Source organism: Podarcis cretensis (genome assembly GCF_951804945.1).
Source record: "Podarcis cretensis genome assembly, chromosome: 8".
Classification (NCBI taxonomy): Eukaryota; Metazoa; Chordata; class Lepidosauria; order Squamata; family Lacertidae; genus Podarcis; species Podarcis cretensis.
In genome coordinates this window covers 69,855,307-69,878,942 of record NC_137177.1, presented here as the reverse complement: position 1 = coordinate 69,878,942, position 23,636 = coordinate 69,855,307, and the positions used below count along the sequence as shown (strand labels likewise).

Sequence of the window (23,636 nt, the reverse complement as noted above, 5' to 3'; positions counted from 1 at the left end):
GGCCTATAGAGTGAGATGAGCGCACAACCCTAGAGTCTGTCAAGACTGGCCCGTACAGGCAGGGGTACCTTTACCTTTACCTATGCAGAATCTGGCAAAATTGTATGTTGTAGCAGGGAGGTATAGAATTGTCCTGTGTGCCCTGAGTACTTATGGAGCAGTGGGGAGATGAGGCTAATACGAATGTCTCTATAATATAGGCACTGGAGAAGCACATTCTCTATTGTTTCTATTTGTCCAGAATCACAGGGGCATTGTCTCTCCGAGTAAGCTACAACCCAACACATTTAAAATAACCACGTCCACTGTATTACTGCAGCGTAATTCTATAAACATTAATACATATGTGTTTGATTATAAAGTTATACGCCTCATTGAGTGTATCTGTTTATGTGCTGGTTCGTTTAAGAAACCTTGAATGTATACATACATAATAAGGGTGTAATATTATGGGTATGTGTGTGTGTGGAAATGGGTTTGGTTTTTTTTTGTCAAGATCAAGGAGCGAGATGGAAATTAGTGTGTGTGTGTGAGGGGGAAATCTGTGCATATAAATTAGGCACTGGGATTTGCAGAAAACGCCACCTCTAGTTTCCTCCTTTCTGCCAGCTCCCCGCGGAGGTGGGCATTTTTAAAACTCTGCCACTGAGAAAATAGCATCTTCTGGGGTCTTCTTCATCTCCCTTAATGAGACACAAAGTCAGCTCCTTCGGACTGACCATTAGAGGCCCACACCCAGGGCTGAATTTAGGTTTGAAGAGGCCCTAAGCTACTGAAGGTAATGGGGCCCTTTATATGACCACCTGTCCTTTGTCAACAACAAATTGTCACTGTTTATTGTGTTGAATATATGCTATATGGTAATTTATGGCCTTAATAGGTATCTAAAGCCTTTTGCACATAACAAATGTATGTGTTTATCAATGTATGTATTTTATCAAAGTAATTGTTGAACTGAAATACAATTAAGAAGAAGTATATTAATAGTGAAATACAATTAAGAAGTATATTAATAGTGATATTTTAGGGAGCAGGCTAGCAGGCGAGGCCCATTACTTACATCATAGGATCCTACACAACACAAAACACTGTTGCTGTATGAAGGTTTTATTTTATTCGTTTTTTTTATCTTATATTTTGGAAATGTACATCCAGTTTGGCTCACATCCAGTTGTGACAGGCTCACAACAGTTATTCAGGCGATAGATTTCCATGCTTCAAGAAAACACACACTTTGGTGTAGCGTAGAGGCTGGCCAAACCAAGGAGGCATTTCCCCCCCCCCCCAATCTTGAGGACTAACATCTTGTCCGTTTGAAGCTTATTTCCCCCCAGGAAAGATGGGATTCTCAGGGAGAAATGACACTATGCTGGTTTGTATAAATGTTTAGGAATGGTTACAAAGTTCTCCTCACTTGAATTTCTCCTGAGACGTTTGGATTGTCCACAACTCTTGGCAAGCCCTGCCCAGCATCCAGCTAACTTCCACAAAGTGTAGACCCATTGAAATTAATTGACCTAAATCAATCACAGCCATTAATTTCAGTAGATCTACTTGGTGCAGGAATAGCATCTCATACAGCCCCACTTTCACATAGGTTTCAGCAGTAGTCATTCTGACTCACTTCTGCATTAACCTGATGTGTGTGTGCGTGTGTGTGTGTGAAAAATTGCAATTGAATAAGTATTCAAATACGTTCTTTAAAACCTATTTCCTCTCAAAACACACTTATTTATTTGTTCCATTTATATCCTAACTTAACCCCTAAGGAGCTCAAGGCAGCATATATGATTCACTTCCTCCCTGTTTTATCCTCACAAGAACCCTGTGAGGTAGGTTTGGCTGAAAGACTGTGCCTCGTTCAAGCTCACCCAGTGAGTTTCATGGCTCAGTGGGGATTTGAACCCTGGTCTCCCAGAGCCTAACCCAACACCCTAACCACTACACTACACTTTCTCTCAAAAACACCATGCTGGCAAAGGTGGGTTGTGAACTGACACCTGCAGAGCAGTCTATCACCATTACCACTCAACCACATTTTGGTAATTTAAAAATAAAAATTGGAGAACCCTCTTGGAACATTTGGGAAGTGTGTAATCTCGGGGATACCTTAAATTCTGATCCTGACATTTGCAGCACAATCCTAACCCCTTGTCTGCTCTGAAGTAAGCCCTATTGAATTCAGTGGGGCTTACTCCCAGGGAAGTGGCGTTAAGATCGAAGCCTTAAGACTATATACAAATCAGACCACTAGGCTCATTAAAATTAATAGATATGAGTCAGGTATATTTTCCCTCAGTGGGTCTACTCTGAGTAGGACTTAGTTGAAAGCAATATGTGGAGGTGTCTGGTCAGTGCATGTTGGGATTTGCAAAAGGCCGAACTTCTGACGTGCTCCTGAATTCCCCTCGCTTGTTGGGGCTGCCTCTGCGAGCTGCCAGAGCAGGCGAGCTGTCAGGCCTGCCTCTTGCATGCTCAGATCTCACCCCTTGTAATTAAGCAACGTGGTTGCGACTTTATTGCAGCAACTGTGAACATTCGCACCTTGGCGGGAGGGAAGGGGTGGCAGGGAGGGTAGCAATGGAGGCGGGTGGGGGGAGAGAGAGAGGAAGACGGGGAAACCTCCCGCTCTGCCTTTGCTCCCCCTGCGTGTTTCTGCTCGGCTCGGCTTTATTATGCGTCGAGCTGAGGCTCCCAGCCCGGGCACAACGCCTTCCTTAATGTATCTGTTCATTAGCGCTAAACAGTAACTGTCTGCTCGCTAATTCTCCCGTAATTAGAGGCAGGATTCTTTCGCAAGCTCTCTGCACAGCCTGGCAGCCTTGATGTTCATCATTAGCAGCTGGAAACAGAAGCTGTGGGGAGAGAGAGACACACACACACACACATCCAGCATGGAGCTCGAACAACAACAAGAGGGTCTGGCAGCAGCGATCATGAATGTTGGCATTGAGGGAGGTTGAGGCAGGCCGAGACTTTTGTCTTCTCTGAGTGCAGAGGCATGCTGCTCTGCCCACGCTGCCTTCTTTCAGCAGGTCCCCTGCCCTGGAGGAGAATCCCCCCTGGAAAAATCTAACTTCTGCTCAGAATAAGTTCCTCTGAGTTCCAGAATAAGCTCCTGGGTAGATAAAAGACTTCACTTTTACATGCAGCTCATAGTTAAACTATGGAACTCATTCCTGCAGGAGACAGGGGTGGTCACCAGCTTGGGCGACTTGAAAAGTGGACTGGGCAAATTCGTGGCGGAGAGGGCTATTGATTGCTACGGGCCATAATGGCTATGCCCTGCCTCCACAGCTGGAGGATTAATGCTTCTGGATCGCAGGGAGAGGAGAGTGGTCTTGTACTCAGATCCTGCTCACAGGTTTCCCACAGGCATCTGGTTGGCCACTGTGAGAACAGGAGGCTGGACTAGATGGGCCATTGCCCTGATCAAACAGGATCTTCTTAGGTTCTCATCTCTGACCATTGGCTATGCTGTCTGGGGATGGAGTCAGAGTCCAACAACATCTGCCAGCCATGGCTGCCGGGTAGCATCTGGTAGGAAGCACCACGCACACAAATTTCGAGGTCCACATAATGCGTAATGTGGTCAAAGTGAACACATGAAGAAGGCAGCAGGGTGTGAGCCCTGTCCCAAATTGTCCCTGGGCCCAGAGGAGACCTTGGCGTGCTAAACAGGAATGGGGCTTCTAACACAGGGCTTGCCTCCAGATGTTGTGGACTGTGAGTCCCATCAGCCACTGCCGATAACCAGGAATGATGGGAGTTGTCGTCCAAAACACCTGGCAGCCAATAGTCCGGGTACCTCAGTTCTTGCAGCACTCAGCTGATTGTGATTTGAAGCCTCTGAACACCTGGTCGCGCCGAAGGTTTTAAGTGCATTCATATTTCCAGATGAACAAAGTTGCTGAGCTTTTTTCAGGCTACCTCTGAGCCCTAAACAGAGCCTGAGCTGGACATTTGCTTACAATTATAAAAATCTCCATCCCCACCCCTGGATGGGCATGTAGGCCCCCCAAAACAGGACATGTTGGGGATTTCCCAGACGTATAGCAAGGCTATCGTTCATCCCAAAGCGCTCAGAAACCACCTTCAGTCCTTCCCACTTAAGAAGGAGGAATGGGCTGACACAAAAGGTGGAGACATAAGGGGCACCCCTATACCCTCCCCACACTTCCACTGGTGGTGTTTGAATGCCCAGATAAGGCTTGAGCTGTGAGTTGCCTAAGATCGCAGTCTGTGGGGTTGTGTATGTGCACAGATTCCTCTACGTATGGCTTGTGAAAAGGAACTCTAGAAATTTGCCTGCTCCTTCAAGAACACTTCTCACCATTGAGATCAGACTCTGTCCCTGCTCCATCTCTCTCCCCCTGCCATTCCACATCTGGAAGAAGGTGGGTGGTGATGGGCAACAGGACCTTTTCAGTTTGGGCCCCTCATCTCTGAAACTCCCTTTCAAGGAACAGGGACTCTCCGAGTATTTCATAGAATCGTAGAATTTTTGAGTTGGAAGAGAGTGATCTAGCCCAACTCGTTGTATTGCCGGACTCTTTTGCCCAACGTGAGGCTCAAACCCACAGCCGTGACATTTCTGTGCCCCGAAGACAGAATAACATTTGATGTGGAGAAGTCAAGTGATTAGGAAGATTTTCTTCTTCTTATACTATTTCCACTTCTGGCTTTGAAATGAGGATGGAGGGGAAATTGGCTTAGTTTGCATTTTCACTCACGCTTCCAGATCCAATAGGGGAATCTAAACAACAGCTGTCCTTGGAAGTTTGGACTTTTGCAATGCTTTGCTCCAACCCCAAACTCTGTATGCAAGAGCATCTATTTGGGAATAGGAAAGCACTTAAATGTGCCTAATGGTGAATGCATTCTAATTAGGAGAAATGGCTTGCAAAAATATGTATGCCTTGCTCCCCAAAAATGTGCATATTAGGAAAATTCAAATGTAAATGTGGGTGAATTTTTATGCAGTCTTTTTTTAAAGAAAAGCAATGCAAAATTGGGAGGAACTGGAGTTAAGCCTGGAAAATTTGAAAACCCAGAGAAATGAGCAGGTCCGTCCGTCCTGACCTTGGAATTTTCCCCCAAAAGCTCCGTCTCCAGTGATAAGAGAAGCCTGCATATCTGAATCTGCTTAGTCCAGCTTTGTGTGTCCTCCCTTTCCCCCCACAACCACCCCCCAGCCACACGCAGCCGCCCTCCCACGAGACATTTCTGACCCTGACCTCAGAGCACAGCCGTGTCTGCCGGACGTTAATTGAAAATACCAGAATTCCCCCGTTGGCTTGATGGTGGCCAACGGTAACCTGATGCTGGGGGAAGAACGCTTGAGTGAAGGTTTGGAGCAGGGGGTGGGGGGAGTCCGGAAGACCCCCAGCTGCTCTGTCCTTCCTCCTTGCCCCGTCTCATTCCTCGAAGCTCTTGGGGTGGGGTGGGGGACAGAGAGGGGGTTTCGGTGGGCTCAGCCGCCCCTGCAATTCAACACAAGTTACGGGGATTACTGTGATCAGAGACTGATTCTGCTGCACGTAACCCAAGCCGGGCGGCTGAGCCCCATCAGCCCAAGGAGACCCTTTGATTGTGGGCAGGAGGTGGGTGGGCAGGAGGGAGACCCCTTTGCGAGGACCAGATTTGCTCCGCAGACCTGGCAGCTGACACAGAGCGAGGGAGAGACGGAGAGAGAGGAACAGTGAAAATGGATTGGTGCTGGCTGGGTTTCAGGCCCTGAAAGGGGAAACTGGAGACGGGTCGTGGTTTCATGGCCAGCATGTGGTCCAGGGTCGTCCCAGACAACATGTCAGTTGACCCCCACCGCCCAGCTCCCTTCCCCAACCCACCCACAATGAGAGGAGCGGCTTGAGAGAGGCAGCTTGTCTGCTTCGTGTCTTGCAGCTGGGGGGGTCGGGATGGAAAGCCACGTGGAGGGGAGGAGGAGGGGAGGGCCTTGCATCCCCATGCCTTGATTTCCCCCAACTTCTTCCCCATATAGTGGTACCTCGGGTTAAGAACTTAATTCGTTCTGGAGATCCGTTCTTAACCTGAAACTATTCTTAACTTGAGGCACCACTTTAGCTAATGGGGCCTCCTGCCGCTGCCGCACAATTTCTCTTCTCATCCTGAAGCAAAGTTCTTAACCTGAAGCACTATTTCTGGGTTAGCAGAGTCTGTACCCTGAAGCGTATGTAACCTGAAACGTCTGTAACCTGAGGTACCACTGTATTAGCTGGTCTGTTCAGTTCAGAGCAACTTTTTCTAACCCTTGGGATGCCCACATTGGAAGACTTGGGACAGTTAAAAGAATACACTTCTTCACACTAGTTAAACTATGGAACTCGCTCCATCAGGAAGCAATGGTTGTTGAATGGTCTCTTTAAATTTGAAGGTTCATTATTGTTCCACAAGATATGTATTTCTTTAAGGGCCAGAGCAAATAACGTGACCTAGTTTTACAGCTGTGAAGCAGTATAGCAGGTGCTGTTAAGTTATGTTAATTAAGCTGTTGGGTATAGTATATAAAGAGCAGCACCTAGCTCTCTCAGTACCCTGGGGGTTGGGTCATGCTTATTGATATATTTAGTGTAAAATGAGTCTTTGTTTTTGTTATTAAAGGTAAAGGGACCCCTGACCATTAGGTCCAGTCGTGGCCGACTCTGGGGTTGCGGCGCTCATCTCGCTTTATTGGCCGAGGGAGCCAGCGTACAGCTTCCGGGTCATGTGGCCAGCATGACTAAGCCGCTTCTGGCGAACCAGAGCAGCACACGGAAACACCGTTTACCTTCCCACCAGAGTGGTACCTATTTATCAACTTGCACTTTGATGTGCTTTCGAACTGCTAGGTTGGCAGGAGCAGGGACCGAGCAACGGGAGCTCACCCCGCTGTGGGGATTCGAACCGCCGACCTTCTGATCGGCAAGTCCTAGGCTCTGTGGTTTAACCCACAGCGCCACCTGCGTCCCTCATATTAAAACCTTGCAAAAGTTATTTTTGCGTTCCTTGTAATGTGTGGTCTCCCAAGCATGCCTTCTGCAGCGCAACTAATCTGCAAATAGCCTACAATGGTGTCCACCAACTTGGGCAGCTTCCATGGCAAATTCATGGAGGAGAGGGGCTATGCAAGGAGACTAGCCATGACGGCTATTCTCTGGAGGCAGTAATGCTTCTCAATACCAGTTGCTGGAGACCCCAGGAAGGGAGGGTGCTCTTGTGTTCAAATCATGTTTGCAGGCTGCCCCGGGCACCTAGCTGGCCAATGTGAAAACAGGATGCTGGACTAAATAGGACTGCTATTATGATGGCCGTTTTATTATTAGGCTGTCTGTCACTATGCTTTTTATTATGTTTTTATAACTGATGTTCTATAATGTGTTTTTAATGTTGTACACTGCCCTGGAATCTTTTGATAAAGGACAGTATATAAATTTAAATACTAATACTAATACTAATACTACTACTACTAATAATAATAATAATAATAATTTGCCATTGGCCTGATCCAGCAAGATCTTATGGTCTAATGGCTTCACCCTGAAGCATTACAGTTCAGTAGTTTCTTTCTCAGTAGCTGCAGAGTATCTATAGTCTGACTCCTATCTTCTCTGGTCATTCGCCATGGTGCCTGGGACTGAGGTGGGTTCAGCCGCTTCTGGGGGGGCCATGCCACCTCTTTGTCCTGGATGCAGAAGGTCCCATGTTCTCCAGAATCAACAGATTGGGCTTGAAATGTGTCCCTTTTAGAAACCCTGGAGAGCTGCTGCCAGTCAGTGTAGGTAATATGGATCTGGATAGATGAATAGTCAGCTTCTCATGTCTTGAGGGTGTGCTTTGCATGCAGAAGGTCCTAGGATCATCCCCCAGAATCTCCAGGTAGGGCTAGGAGTCCCCCTGCCTGAAACCCTGAAGAGCCACTACCAGTCAGTGTAGACCGTGCTGAGCTGGATACATCAGTGGTCTGACTCAATATAGGTCAGCTTCCTATGTCCATATGAGTTGTGTTAAAGTGGGGAGGGGGGAACCAATTAGATTGTAGAGAAATAGCCCATTGGGGTGGTCCTTTGCCTGGAATTGGACAGACCAGCATTTTCTCTCCTAAACAAGCTTGTTTTTTAAAAAAAGTAAATAAATAAATCAGCATTTAAATGTCAGTGCTGCCGCAGTTTTCAGGAAAACAAAAGATCAGATAACAATCAGGTTCAAATCCCTGTTCTAAGGCCATTCACACATCATCCAGCCACCCTCACCCCTGCTAATCCAGGTCACGGGGTACTCAGAGCAGAAGACAGGAGCAAGCAAAGTGTGTCACTGCAAATGTGCTGGGAAAGACACACACACACACCATGACTCCAGCAAACCAAGCCATGATACTGCTCTCCAACCCCTAACCTTGCTGACCCCCAGGGAAAAGCTGTTTCAGCTCCAAAGATGTGTGATTTAGCTCACGTCCCTCTCTGACATACTCAAAAACACTTTGTTGTGTGCGCATGTCCAGAATTCTTCCTTCCAACACTCTCAATGGAGAAACGTTTTTCTCCTTCTCTCATAATGCTAGAACCCAGGGACATCCAAGGAAGCTGAATGTTCAGAGATTCAGGAGAGACAAAAGAAAGCTCTTCTTCACACACAGAAGAAGGTATCTCCAGTGCTAAAGTCAGGAAGCTTCTGAATATCAGTTCACAAGGGGGGATATGTGCTGTTGTGCTCAAGTCCTGCTTGCAGGCTTCCCATAGACAACTGGTGGGCCATTGTGAGATCAGGCGGCTGGATTAGATGGGCCTTTGGTCTGACCCAACTGAGCTCTTCTTGTGTTCTTCCTGATGTCTTCATGAAATTTTGAGTTGCCACCAAGACTCTTATCTCTGGGCTCAGAAATATTTGCATTGGGGACTGTGGGCTTATGAAAACCCACATATCATCTTTTTAAGACATCTCCCTTTTCAAAGAATTCTCAGAATTTAACTGCCTCCCAAATTATTATTATTATTATTATTATTATTATTATTATTATTATTATACCACTCTTCATCAAAAGATATCCGGGCAGTTCACAGAATAAAACACAAGAGAAGACACAAGTAAATAACTAAAGAAAACAATAACTCCCCCTTCCAATGGACCCATTTAAAAGTCTGTAGGATATTAATCAGCCCAAAACCTGTTGGAAGAGGAACATTTTCGCCTGGCACCTAAAAATATATAACGAAGGCTCCAGGCGAACCTCCCTGGGGAGAGCATTTCACAAACACTGAGCCGCTACAGAGAAGGCCTCTGGACTTCACATGGAGGAGGCACACACAGAAGGGCCTCAGATGATGAATGCAGAGTCCAGGCCAGTCTATATAGGAAGAGGCTATGCATTTTTGCTCCAACTCAAAACCTTATAAAAATGGCTGGATGGCTTGCTTTAGTCCAACACTAGCCTGATGTTTGTTAACTAAAATGCGCTTTCACTGTGAGAACTCAAAGCAGGTCTGTAGCTCAGTCTTAGAGCACATGTTCTGCAAATGGAATGTCCCAAGCCTCCTTCCTGAAACCCTGACAAGAGCTGCTGCCAGTCAATGTGGATGCACTTGATGGACCCATGGTCTTGTATGAGCCAGGTCCCTATATGAGTAGGGACCAGGGGTACCCACCAGGCAATCATGGCTAAAGGACCCTTTGTGGCTGCTGCAGATGCTGGCTGTGTGTTTGGTGCAAATTGAGCCCCAGGATGCAGTTGGGGAAGAGTGGTTGAGCAGTCCATTGAGACGCCTTCCCTTTTTGAAGGCATAGAAGGGGAAGAAATGGAGGCAGTGAGAGATTTTACTTTCTTGGGCTCCATGATCACTGCAAATGGTGACAGCAGTCACGAAATTAAAAGACGCCTGCTTCTTGGGAGAAAATCGATGGCAAACCTAGACAGCATCTTAAAAAGCAGAGACATCACCTTGCCAACAAAGGTCCATATAGTTAAATCTATGGTTTCCCCAGCAGTGGTATATGGAAGTGAGAGCTGGACCATAAAGAAGGCTGATCGCCGAAGAATTGATGCTTTTGAATTATGGTGCTGGAGGAGACTCTTGAGAGTCCCATGGACTGCAAGAAGATCAAACCAATCCATTCTGAAGGAAATCAGCCCTGAGTGCTCACTGGAAGGACAGATCCTGAGTTTGACCAAACATGAGTTTGACCAAACTGCAGGGAGGCAGTGGAAGACAGGAGTGCCTGGCGTGCTCTGGTCCATGGGGTCACGAAGAGTCGGACACGACTAAACGACTAAACAACAACAGAGCGGCGATTGGGGAATCTTTGGCCCTCCAGATGTTGCTGCATTAAAACACCCTTCAGCCCCAACCTGGGGCTGCAGTCCAATGCCAGGAACAGCACAGGTTCCCCATTGTCCACCTAGAGAAGGAGAACTAGGCATAGCAGCAGAGGTGCAGTTGTCTTCACCCAACCTCCCTGGGCAGAGGTGGATCAATTGTGGCCATTCAGCCTCTCTATCTGACCTTTGGAACTCTTCCTAGGCTACATGCCAACCCCAACCATCCTCCTCCCTGGCCCTAATTTCCAGCCTCCTCAAGTGTTTTGCCCTGGCTGGGATATGTTCTTGAGCACTAGTAATACCTCTTGCTTGTCTGGATGGATGTGTGTGTGAGAGAATGTATAGAACCTAGCTTACTCTACAATGCAAAAAGTGGGCTCTGTCCACTTCCCCACCAGGCCCCACCCAGCATCAGCAGCCCACAAAAGGTTTCCCCAAAAAGAATGTGGCTGCTAAGAAGGTTCTCCTTGCTTGGAGAACTCAGACAAATTAAGAGATTGGTGCAGGATCAAGGAATAACATCAACTCCTGATAGCTGGAACACGGGAAGTCATCAAAAAATGTTTACTTTGGAACTGTTTAATTGGCTCTTTTGGTTGTATTGTGATTTGGCATGATTTGGCATTGTATTAATGTGGCCTCCATTGGATTGGATCCACAGGGACGCGGGTGGTGCTGTGGGTAAAAGCCTCAGCGCCTAGGGCTTGCCAATCGAAAGGTCGGCGGTTCAAATCCCCGTGGTGGGGTGCGCTCCCGCTGCTCGGTCCCAGCGCCTGCCAACCTAGCAGTTCGAAAGCACCCCCGGGTGCAAGTAGATAAATAGGGACCGCTTACTAGCGGGAAGGTAAATGGCGTTTCCGTGTGCTGCGCTGGCTCGCCAGATGCAGCTTTGTCACGCTGGCCCCGTGACCCGGAAGTGTCTGCAGACAGTGCTGGCCCCCGGCCTCTTGAGTGAGATGGGCGCACAACCCCAGAGTCTGTCAAGACTGGCCCATACGGGCAGGGGTACCTTTACCTTTACCTTTACCATTGGATTGTTATTAATGAAAAATTAATAAAAAAATATTTTATTTTTAATAAAAGAACGTTCTCCATGCTTGTCCTAGGACAAACATGGTCATGAATGCTCTACTACCTAGAAATTTGAATCAGGAAAATCCAGGCTTTCAAATTTCCAAATGTCCTTACTCATCATGTTCAGAAGATCAGAGAGGCAGACTCTCACTCACCTCAGTGTCCCCATGGTGGCTGCTTCCTGGTAGCCACCATGTTGCTGTTTTTTTTAACTAAGAGGCAACTTTTGTGGAGTGGTAGCTGTAGGTGGTCTAGGTTTGTGTTGGGGTTTTTGGACTTCTGCCAACATCCCTGACTCAGACACATCGCACATGTGAGACGCAGCCTAGTTAACAACAGGACTAGGTAATCTTCCCCTCCCCATCTAGCCCTGTCACCCGGTGGGGGCTACAAAGCCACTACAAAAGGGGCCTTTTGTTCTCTCATTTGCCTGACACAATTCTCAGTTGGCTGGCAGTTCCCAACTGAGACATGTCAGTTTCATTGTAATGAATTGCCCTGAGCATAGCACAGCCCATTTCCACAAATTAGTGCTCAATCCAAGACACCAGAACTCCACCCCCACCCCCACCCCCCACCCCCACCCGACCTGGATCACATCATGCTGTACGAAGTTGTCCTGTGTTAGCGAAGGATGGGAAGTAAAGGGAGATGCTGAGGAGGAGAATCAGTAGCCCAACCTGATCAGACAGGAGTTCAGAACAAAACTTGAAGGAAATGACTGAGACACCTTTGTGGCAACAACACAATCAAGGAGCTCTGACCACAGGGCTCTTGAATGAGGTACAAGTGCAAAAACTATTCAGGGGCTGGGCTCTTGGTTGCTGTGGGGTTAATTCATCCATCACCACAACCATACACCCTACTCAGGTATTTTGTACCTGTCGCTTACCAAACGCATGAAGGAGTCAACAGGAATGTGCTCAGCTAGCCCAACCCCATCACAAGGGTATTTTTTTATTGTTGTTTGACAAGTTTTACAGACCCTCCAAGTGTCCCTATTTTCCAGGGACAGTCCCGGATTTACAGAAGCTGTCCCAGTTTCTGGTTTGGTCCTGGAATGTCTTGCTTTTCCTTAAAGGGTAAAGGGAGCCCTGACCATTAGGTCCAGTCGTGGCTGACTCTGGGGTTGCAGCATTCATCTTGCTTTATTGGTCGAGGGAGCCAGCGTGCAGCTTCCGGGTCATGTGGCCAGCATGACTAAGCTGCTTCTAGCGAACCAGAGCAGCGCACGGAAACGCCGTTTACCTTCCCGCCGGAGTGGTACCTATTTATCTACTTGCACTTTTGACGTGCTTTCGAACTGGTAGGTTGCCAGAAGCAGGGACTGAGCAATGGGAGCCCACCCTGTCGCAGGGATTCGAACCACCAACCTTCTGATCGGCAAGTCCTAGGCTCTGTGGTTTAACCCACAGCGCCACCCGCGTCCCACTGCTTTTCCTTAGGACACCCCTATTTTCATTGTAGAAATGTTGGAGGGTATGGAGTCATGCCCCTCCCCACAAAAACCAAGGAGATAAGTTAATTACAACCTTCTGAAGACATCTGAAGACAGCCCTGTATAGGGAAGGGGTTTTTTTAATGTTTAATGTTTCATTGTGTTTTTATATATGTTGGAAGCCGCCCAGTGTGGCTGGGGCAACCCAGTCAGATGGGCAGGGTATACATAATAAAATCATTACTATTATTATTATTATGGAATAGGATGTCCCTATTTTGTTTGGGAAAATGTTGGAGAGTAGAGTTTCATATAATGCTTTATTGTAACAAAACCTCAAAGTAATAATCATAATTTACAATCATAATTTATTATTTATACCCCACCCATCTGGTTACAAAAGTGGTTACAAACAGAATAAGGCAATAAAACTGTCAGTTAAAAACAGCTATTTAAAACATTCAAAAATAATTAAAATCAACAGTAGGCCAAAAACTAGATTAAAACACCCAGCAAAGTTCCATCTCTAGGTAGTCTTGCATGAACGAAAAAGGCAGGGAGTTCCAAAGTTGCTGCCATGGTAGAATATGTTTCCTGCAAATGTGGAACGCTTGTTACAGTGCCAGTTCCACAGATCAAAGTGGATGAGTGGGTATAGATGGGTAAGGTGATCTCGCAAGTAAAATGGTCCCAAGCTGTTAAGGGCTTTATATTATTAATAGTGACACCTTGAACTTGGCCCAAGAAGTTCAGGCAACGAGGCAAGAGTCCAGGCTGGACAGCTCCTTGTAGAATTGGAATAAGCTGTGATCAGCAGGTAACTCCAGAATGAGCCTGAAATATTGTTGCAGCTCAACAGCCACAGGAAAGTTGTCGAGAGAGGGGAAGGAGCTCACGGGACATGCCCGTCCACTGACATGGGATTGATACCAACAATGGCTTTATGGTGACTTATGGTGACAGTTGCAGATGCTGAGCCATTGCTTGTAGGTCACTAAGTGTTTGATGTGGCATCAGCATATAGAGGAGCTTCCTTGAAACGTCTCCCTTCCTGCAGATCACACACTGACTAAGGCAACGGACCTCTTTCTCTTACAGCCCCTTCAGCCGTGTCCATCATGCACCAGGTGAGTCGGACGGTGGACAGCATCACCCTCTCGTGGTCACAGCCCGACCAGCCCAACGGAGTCATTCTGGATTATGAGCTGCAATACTACGAGAAGGTACCAGGGCACAGAGGGGCATGGGTTGGGGGATACATCCAACTCTCCTCAGGGAGAGTCATCAGGGACCAAACTGCGGGCACTCTCTGGCAGACCACTTGCCGTGGCTGTTCCAGTCGAGAGACCAGCCAGCTTGTGATATATTGCAATGTTGAAAACCAGTTATCGCCCAACTCTTCGGCAGAGCATCTCCTTTGCATGCAGAAGGTCCCAGGTTCAGTCCTTAACAGCCTCTCCAGGTAGGACTGAGGATGTTCCTCCTGCCTGAAACCCCCAAGAACTGCTGCCAGTCAGGGTTGGCAATATTGAACTAGATCAGTGGTTCTCAACCTGTGGGTCCCCAGATGTTGTTGGACTACAACTCCCATCACCCCTAGCTAGCAAGGGCAGAGCTCAGGGATGATGGGAGTTGTAGTCCAACAACATCTGGGGACCCACAGGTTGAGAACCGCTGAGCTAGATGGACCAATAGGTCTGATGGAATATGAGGCAGCTGTGGAGGAGGAAGAGCTGGAGGAAGCGTCTATGAACTCTGGGTCAAATGCATTGGTCCAATAAGAAGCCTAATTGGCCTAGTTGGTTATAAGTGGGAAGATACACCTTCAAAGTGTCTCCCATATCTCACTTTGATGTTGCACCTGAGCACCAGGCACAGAGCTGGATTTCAAATTCCAGTAAGATCTCTGCATTAGTGAATCTGCCGACAGGGTTTCTTTGAAGTGAGCCTCTTGAGTTCCTCTAGAGCTGTGGCATTAGAAGAGGCTTTGAATCGTCTCCCGCTGGGAAAACTCCCCCCTCTCTCTCCTTTTTCTTTTTTGAAATGGAAAACTGACAATTACTGTCAATGTGTGTGTTGCGTTTTTCTGGAAAAGTACAACATTGGTTTTATTCTGGAGAGCCACTTCTGAGCCTCATACTGGGAGCTGCGGGTGAGGAGGGTGGGGAAGGAAATGGACCCATTCTGGGCCCTCTCCTCAAACTTCACTTGACATGCAATTGCATCTCATTCTCTCCTCCACCCTGATTAGTGCTGAGCTGAAATCCTCTCCGCCAACCTCCCCATTCTTCTGGCCAGCTATGAAATTGGGAGAGGGGGCATTTCTAACAAAATTTGGGATGTGCAAACAAGGAGGAACCTGAGGGCCATATGTGGCCCTCAACGGCTCTCTATTTGGCCCCCAGGACTCTCCCCAAACCATCTCCCTCACCAGTCTTGCTTCATACCTCTTGAGTCTTTTTTCTGGCTGGAATGTGTCCTTGAATGTCGAGCATACCTCTTGCTTGTCTGGATACAGGATAGAGAGCGGTGTGCATAGAAACTATCCTGTTGTACAAAGGTGTATATTATATTTATTGCTTTTCTCCACTTTTGCCTCTGGCCTCACTCACCACCGTCATGTGACCCCTACACAGGGCTGAGGGCCTTCTGGCGGTTCCCTCGCTGTGAGAAGCCAAGTTACAGGGAACCAGGCAGAGGGCCTTCTCAGTAGGGGCACCCGCCCTGTGGAACACCCTCCCACCAGATGTCAAAGAGAAAAATAACTACCAGACTTTTAGAAGACATCTGAAGGCAGCCCTGTTTAGGGAAGCTTTTAATGTTTAATAGGTTATTGTATTTTAGTGTTTTGTTGGAAGCCGCCCAGAGTGGCTGGGGAAACCCAGCCAGATGGGTGGGGTATAAATAATAAAGTGGCTCTCAGGCTGAGAAAGGTCCCCCCCCCCACACACACACAGCTCAACAGTGAGGGCAGAAATTAGTTCCCTCGCTCTGATCTGGTTTCATGATGATTCCATGGGATGCCATCCAAAGCCAACTGAGAGTGAGGGCAATAATTCATGCATTCACAGTGGAGCCTTATGAGAAAATAAATGAATGAATGGTGTTCCCAGCAATGGGAAGTGTGATTGTCAGTGTTTTCAAGAATCTTGAAAAACAGGCAGCAAAAAAGATAAACAGAAGGGTACAGCGTCTGCCTCTGCTGCCAACTCACTAATTTCAAGTCCTAAAAATAGCTTTTATCTGACTATATAAATAGCTTATGCATATAAAATTAAAATATAAATTTTATTCAAAAGTTACAATACATCTCGGTCTGCTGCCATAGTATCCTAGAATGATCACTCCAATCTTCAATGCCTCTTCACTGTCATGTTGGCTCGTCAAAGACCCTCAGTAGGAACCAGTCTGGTTTACTAGACATTTTCCATTAATATATCCCCTCCACGGACACCTGCGATGATTATAAATACCCTGTTCTTTTTCAATGAATTCCTAACTTCTTTCCTCTACAAAAATCATGCAGTTTTAAACCAGATTGAGTTAGGCACTCTTCAGTTGGAATGAGTCAGGTGCAATAATCGTTGGCAGACAGAAATGCTTATGACGGGAATCCACAATCTCTTTTATTCCCCAGTTGTGAAGAATTGTGTGTGTATCAAAGAGGGGGTGTATGTATCAGGGAAAAAAGCTAATTAAAACTCCATGATTGCATGAAGTCACAAATGTCCTCCCCGCACCCCACACTTCAATTCGCAGTGGAAAGGGCTAATCCTCTGTTCCCTCCAGATGACCTATATTTTGGTTCCCTTCAGGCCAGCAGGAGCTGGGGGGGGGGGAGAGCCCACCGTTTTGAGCCGATAAATAGGTCCTGACCTATATTGCATAAACGGGCACCCTGGCTCTGCCTTGCTCTGTCCTTGTTCCATAGCAAAGCCAGGAGAGAGTGGCAGAATCAGGGCTGGTGCAGTGTGTTGGGGAGGGGAGTCTCTTCTGAACCACCACCTCCTTCACCAGATCTTTGTTCCCATGTAAATTTTAGGGGGAGACTTTCAGGAGGGTGGCGTGGAAGTCGAAGGACTTTCAGGTGAGGGGATGTTCGGATAGATGGCTGGATGGATGGATAGACAGATAGATAATTGATAGATAGATAGATGATGATAGATAGATGATAGATAGATGATAGATAGATAGATAGATAGATAGATAGATAGATAGATGATAGATAGATAGATGATAGATGGATAGATGAGAGATGAGAGAGAGAGCTTTTTAATGGGGGTATGCAGAGGTACGCATACCCCTAAACATTTTGTGAATCTTTGTACTTTTGTCTATTTACTGTATTTATTTTTCCTGATTTGAACTATAAAGTGGTGATTTTCTTGAGTCTAAATGAGAGCACCCCTAAACATGTTTTTTAGAAAGAAAGCACTGGATAGATAGATGAGAGAGAGAGAGAGAGAGAGAGAGAGAGAGAGAGAGAGAGAGAGAGAGGTGACAGGGCAACCCAACTAGATGGATGGGATATTGTTGTTGTCATTGTTATTATAGAAATAGATAATTTGCATATTGTTACAAGCTTTAATACATGCAAAACCACAGACAGTATTGCACAAGTTATATAAATGGCACAGAATAACTATCTGTGAGTATGATTGCAATATCATATATATATATATAATTATCCTTAGTATAGTTCAGCCAATGGGCATAAATATTTGTATACAAATTTTTGTAATCTTAAAAAAAAAAAGTGCCATGGTGCGGAATAAATACATATAAAAAATGCATGTGTTAATTATATAAAATGACATAGAATCACTATGAGTATGGTAAATATAATAAAGTAAAACACAGCTGCAAACCCAAGTCGCGAAAGGCTGACCTAGAAGAGGCCCAGGGTGATATATCTTGGGGGCGGGGGGTGCCCAGAAGGTTTTGTTTTATCAGCTGGCTTCTGTTTGCCTGGCAGGATCTGAGCGAGTTCAACGCCACGGCAGTTAAGAGCCCCACCAACACTGTGACGGTGCAGAACCTCAAAGCTGGCACCATTTACGTCTTCCAGGTGCGGGCACGCACTGTGGCAGGCTATGGGCGTTACAGCGGCAAGATGTACTTCCAGACCATGACCGAAGGTGAGATATGGTGTAGAAGACTCCCTGCTCCAGTTAGGGAATCTTAAGCTCAGTTCTCCATGATTCCATATCTGTTTCAGAGCATGTATCTATACATATGTATCCTCCACTGCCTTGCAAGATACAGTATCTTCGGGAGAAGAAAAGGCGACGGAGTAAACCCTACACAAATCTGGAGTAGAGACCCTAAGACGGTTGGCTGGCACCTTGTACGCCTCCTTCTGGCATCTCCTGCAGCCAAGCTGGTGCCAAACGTATTGCTCTGCTTTCCTTTGGACCACATCAGTGAGGCCGAGAGGGGGGTCTTGTCATCTGGGCAGCCCAGATGCACTGCCCAGGCTTGCGCCAAGGGGATGTCGCTTCAGTGCTGCTAACACAGCGATTTGGCTTCACCCTCGGAGACGCACTCCATTGTCTCTCAAGACAGATGGATGCCAACAGCAAATATATTTCAAAAGAATCTTTATCTTTAAGTCTGAACAAAATGCTTGTTTAACCTGGAGGTAGACTGTCTGAATTATGCATTGCTTTGTAATGATTTGTTGGGTCTCTGGACCATAATAAAGATTGATTGATTGATTGATTGATTGATTGATTGATATATCAAAAGACCTCTTGAAAATTCACCAATACTTAAGTGGTTCCAAGGAGGTGGTTTGAGTATCCATGGTTTCGCATATAAGTGCCATCCCCAGAACATAACCCCTGCCTAAGATGTGAGTTAAAGGTAAAGGGTAAAGGGACCCCTGACCATTAGGTCCAGTCATGGCCGACTCTGGGGTTGCGGCGCTCATCTCGCTTTATTGGCCAAGGGAGCCAGCATACAGCTTCCGGGTCATGTGGCCAGCATGACTAAGCCGCTTCTGGCAAACCAGAGCAGCACACGGAAATGCCGTTTACCTTCCCGCCACAGTGGTACTGTACCTATTTATCTACTTGCACTTTGATGTGCTTTTGAACTGCTAGGTTGGCAGGAGCAGGGACCAAGCAACAGGAGCTCACCCCGTTGTGGGGATTCGAACCGCCGACCTTCTGATCGGCAAGTCCTAGGCTCTGTGGTTTAACCCACAGCACCACCCACGTCCCTTAAAGGTGTGAGTTACCTGTACACAATTTTGGTCACCGGTATATGCATTTTATCATACGTGATCTTACATGTGTTACTTTGCACTGCAAAATTAGGAAAAGTGCAAATTCCAAAGGATGGCTGTGTTTTCTTCACCTGTTGTTTCAGGATGTGCAAATTAGAGAGGTTCACTTTTCACATGCACAGTGACGTAGCTCTCCCTCTCAGTGCCAACCATGCTTGGGATTGGGTCCCCTTCATCCAACCGAGAAGTAAACCCCCTCTTGTTCTTCTTTCTTGTTCCTCACAGCTGAGTACCAAACCAGCATCCAGGAGAAGCTGCCGCTCATCATTGGCTCCTCAGCTGCGGGACTTGTCTTCCTCATTGCACTGGTGGTCATCGTCCTTGTTTGCAACAGGTAGGGCGCTTTTGCTACTGGGAGAGGCAGGTGGGGCTCCTGGGGTGGGAGGAGGGAAGCTGGGAGAGATCCAGCAGGCATTTTAAGAGATGCTGCGCTGCTCCTGTTTCACAGCTCTTGCATCAAACAATGCACAGCGGAGAAACCGGTGCTGCAGAGGAAAGTGGTGCTGGTCTGAAAGGAATAACTTCTATGCTAGCTCAGGTTTAAAGCATTCTGCTTTGCATACAGAAGGTCCCACTTTTGAATCTCAGCATCTCCAGGCAGGACCCTGGAGAGCCTCTGTTGGTTAGAGCAGACAATACTGGGCCAGACCGACAGAGGCAGCTTATTATATTCCTAAAAGAAGCAGCAGTAGAAGATGCTCTGAGATGACTGGCTCTTGCTGGTCCAAGGGTGGGTGGGATAAACTTGTGGGAGAGAGGTGGCTGGTGCAGATTGGTGCCCTGTGAATGCTTGACACAGGCACCGCTCTGGCCCCAGAGACAGTGCAGATTGTATGTGCAGCCTCTGTGGAAATTGAACGGCCACCCCATATGCACCCCAGTGCGGATGCAGCCTCCCGGGAGAGGGAGTGAGGGACTTGGAAGGGGGGAAGGGGCGGGCTCCAGGCTTGGAGGGGCGCGGGAAAGATGCTCTGTGCCTCTGGGCTGAGAGCTGAAGCCCAGCCTTGCCCCCCTGCTCTGCTAGTCCATCTGCCTCCCGCTCAGCCCGGTGCTCTCCTTCCAGAAGACGAGGATTTGAGCGTGCAGACTCCGAGTACACCGACAAGCTGCAGCATTATACCAGCGGCCACAGTATGTACTCTCCAGTGGGCATGTAGCCCCAAGGGTGGGGTGAGGGGTGGGGTGGGGAGGTTGTTTCCTGGTCTGCCTCAGTGCCTTCGGACCTCTGCCCCCCATCGTTTGAAGGCATCTGGACAAACTTGGTTCTTTAGAGCCACCTCCTTCAATCTTGGCTCCCCAGATGTCGCTGGACTACAAGGCCCATCATCCCTGAACTTTGGCTATGCTGGCTGTGGGTGATGGGCCCTGTAGTCTAGCAAGATCTAGGAGAGCCAAGGCTGAAGAGTTCCTTCATAGCATATTCCAAATAATGTTCCACCCTCTAGGCCCACACTTTGCTGTTCTTTGCACACGAAAACGTCCCCAGCTGTCAGTCAGGTCTCCATAGGAGCCAGGCTTCTGGTGGTAGAGTGGAGGACAGAGATATAGGGTGGAGTGGAGGATGGAGCTGGGCACCAGAAATGGAGGTGTGTCTCGGAACAGTCTGAGGACAGAAAACACAGACCAGAGAGGGCCACAGAGAGGCCCACTTACCACTGACTTGCTTGATACCAGAAGCTTGCCCAGAAGCGACCATTGCTCTTGTGCTGAGGTCCTCACACCATAAATGATTTCCTGACCCACTGAGGCCAGGGCATTGCATGGCAGTGTAGTCCGGGATGGGGGAGGGAGGGATGAATTCAACAAAGCACTAAGCAAATTGTTCCATCAATATAAGGATTTATTATTGTGCAATGGACTGATCTCTGCTTCCCCTCTCCCTGAAGGCTCCTGAAATCTTAGCAGATTTGGGGACAGCATCATGCATGCGGGGGGGGGGAGGACGGGACAGAACGTAGCTAAATGCCACCCAGGGATTGGCCTTTGCTGATCAGCTGACAAAGCTCAGGGTGGCTGGTACTACCTCTGAAGTATAGGACACAGTCGGCCAGACCTGCAGTTGAAAGGGCATTAGTGGTGCAGGGATCAAGTGTTGGGCCCTGGTCACTTGGAGCCCCAGTCTGAGGCATTGCTGCCTCCTCCCCAGACCTCGCTACATCTGCTAGTCTGACCCAACAGCGTCTCTCTTCTTCTTCTTCTTTTACACACAGGCACTGTATAAATGAGAAAACTTGATACTAGCTTCAGGTAGTTAGAGCCCCTACTCCACATGCAATCACCAGGTACCCCACCTTCAATAAGGAGGGAAATGGAACAGCCGAATAGCAAAGCAAGTATAAAAGCAGTTTATTTTTAATATATATTTTTAAACTGTTTTTATATAACTAACAGCCTATGTCAACAATTCGACAACAACAAGGGGGGGGGGGGAATTGAGCATGGCCAGGTATAAGGTAAGGAGATGAAAGATAAAAAGGAAATCGGGCAAAAAGAGGCAGTACGGCAGCAATAATCCAAGATCAGACATAAACAGCAGATGAAAAACTCACAAAATCAAAAACAGTGCAAGATGAAATCATATTTCGATAGGATTTGCTGTGTGTGTGACTGTCATTAAATAAGCTGCAAGAAGCCACCTGGCAAACACAAAATCCATCAGGTCTGCTTCTTGTCTGAGAACCCAGAGTTGTGGGTCAGTTTCTCTGATGGCCCTGTAAAGGCAGCTCTTTGAAACCAGTTGGTAATGGGGTATGTAGAAAGGTCCTTCCTGCCTTGAGCCACGACTGAACAAGCAGCTGTTAGCAAACAAGTTATTAATATATCTTGCTTTGTTAAATTGAAGTAAATCTCCCATAAATATTGAAGGTAAGCACAACCTGGGGGTCCAGATAGATCTTTGTTGCAGTGATGGTGCCAAGTTCAAAAGCCACTGGGTCCCAATATGCATTGACATAAACACAATCCCAGCATGTAAGGTAGCAAGAACTTCCCATGTCGCAACCCTGCCCACAAAACGAGGATCACCCTTTTAGAATAAGAGCAGTTTCTACCCTGTGCTTGTTTCCTGACACTGCAATGATCCCACCGTGATAGATTCCATTTCAGTTAATCAACCAGAGGCACACAGCTGAGTTGTGCATAAGCATTTCCCCATACAGGCTGACCACAGGCTCATGCAGACACTTCCAGGTATCGCTGCACATTTGCAGTGTGCTGTGGTGGTCAGAATGGGAAGGGAGAGAACTGGTTGGCAACCGGGGACAACTGGTTCATCTTGTTGCTTTGGCCTCATTTTCACTACATGTTTAAAGTGCTGTGGTTAAACCACATTAAACTCTCATGGTTTCCCCCAAAGAATTCTGGGAAGGGTAGTTTGTTAAGGGTGCTGGAAGGGTGCCAAAAGTTGTAAAGTAGGAGAAATAGTGATAGTTGGCCTGGGTTCTTTGGGGATGGGCTGGGTATTTAAGTGTGATGAATGAATACATACATACACACACACACACACACAGAGAGAGAGAGAGAGAGAGAGAGAGAGAGAGAGACGGAGAGACAGAGACATATAGATATACACATCTCTACCCTTTTCCACCCCTGAGCAGTGACTCCCGGCATGAAGATCTACATCGACCCTTTCACCTACGAAGACCCCAATGAGGCTGTCAGGGAGTTTGCAAAGGAGATTGACATCTCGTGTGTCAAGATCGAGCAGGTGATTGGTGCAGGTAAGTCCCCGCCCTTGGATGCCTGTGCTGCAACCCCAAACTGTCACAGGGAGGGTGTGTCGATGGGAGGGTGTGGCAGAGTGCACACCTATCTGGGGCCATGCCAAAAATCCGCATTTTTGAACTTCCATCTTGAAAATCAAGAGTGGGAAAGGGGCCATTTCAGGTGGAGCTGATGGATGAATGGTGGCAGAGATGGGGTTCTCTCTCTCTCTCTCCCTAGATGGTAGTGGAGCGCTCTTCAGCAGCAGCCATTCCCCACCCCACCCCACACATTCAGAATATCTCAGATATAGAACAAGCATTTTGGAGGAAAATGGCAGCTATTGCATAAACTGGTAGCCTCTTTTGTGGACCACCATTTCTCCAAAAATGACTCAGAACATTGCTATCTTTAGGACATTCCCTTATTTGGGCAGGGGAATAACAATCAACAACCAGGAAAAGCAACAAAGAGTTTCTCAACAATCCCCCCCCCCAAAAAAAATGCCTTCCCCACCTCTGTCAAAACTGCATAAATGGCCCCATTTTATTGGGATGTGATTGGGTTGGCCTTCATGCTTCTTTGGGTCTTTTCCAACTCTACAATCCAAGGATGCTAAGAAATGAGGGAAGGCGCTTGGTGCAGCCTTAGGGCCCAGTCTGTGTGGGTGCCTCACCTTCCCATGGGTGGCTCTGACTGAGGGAGGGATCGTGCCCTGCTTTTGAACTGGGGGTGGGTGTGAGGAAATGGGGAACAGTGGGAGGTAACCGCTATCTCTCCCCCACCCACTCCCAAAGCTCAGAAACCTAGGGCGCTCTTTC

The 23,636-nt window shown here is 47.4% G+C and overlaps 1 protein-coding gene across 12 annotated transcripts in view; it reads left to right on the top strand.

Annotated features, from left to right (window-relative positions):
* The window catches only part of EPHB2 (EPH receptor B2), a 116,670-nt gene that overhangs the window by 76,769 nt on the left and 16,265 nt on the right, over positions 1–23,636 (top strand). For 3 of the 12 annotated variants that reach the window (XM_079986838.1, XM_079986829.1, XM_079986830.1), the window contains exons 6-10: positions 13,920–14,044; positions 17,797–17,959; positions 19,336–19,444; positions 20,135–20,241; positions 22,707–22,832. In XM_079986838.1, the coding sequence (XP_079842964.1) occupies positions 13,920–14,044; positions 17,797–17,959; positions 19,336–19,444; positions 20,135–20,241; positions 22,707–22,832 (630 nt within the window). The remainder of the gene's footprint in view (positions 1–13,919; positions 14,045–17,796; positions 17,960–19,335; positions 19,445–20,134; positions 20,242–22,706; positions 22,833–23,636) is intronic. The other 9 variants (XM_079986832.1, XM_079986837.1, XM_079986831.1 and 6 more) reach the window with 6 other exon arrangements.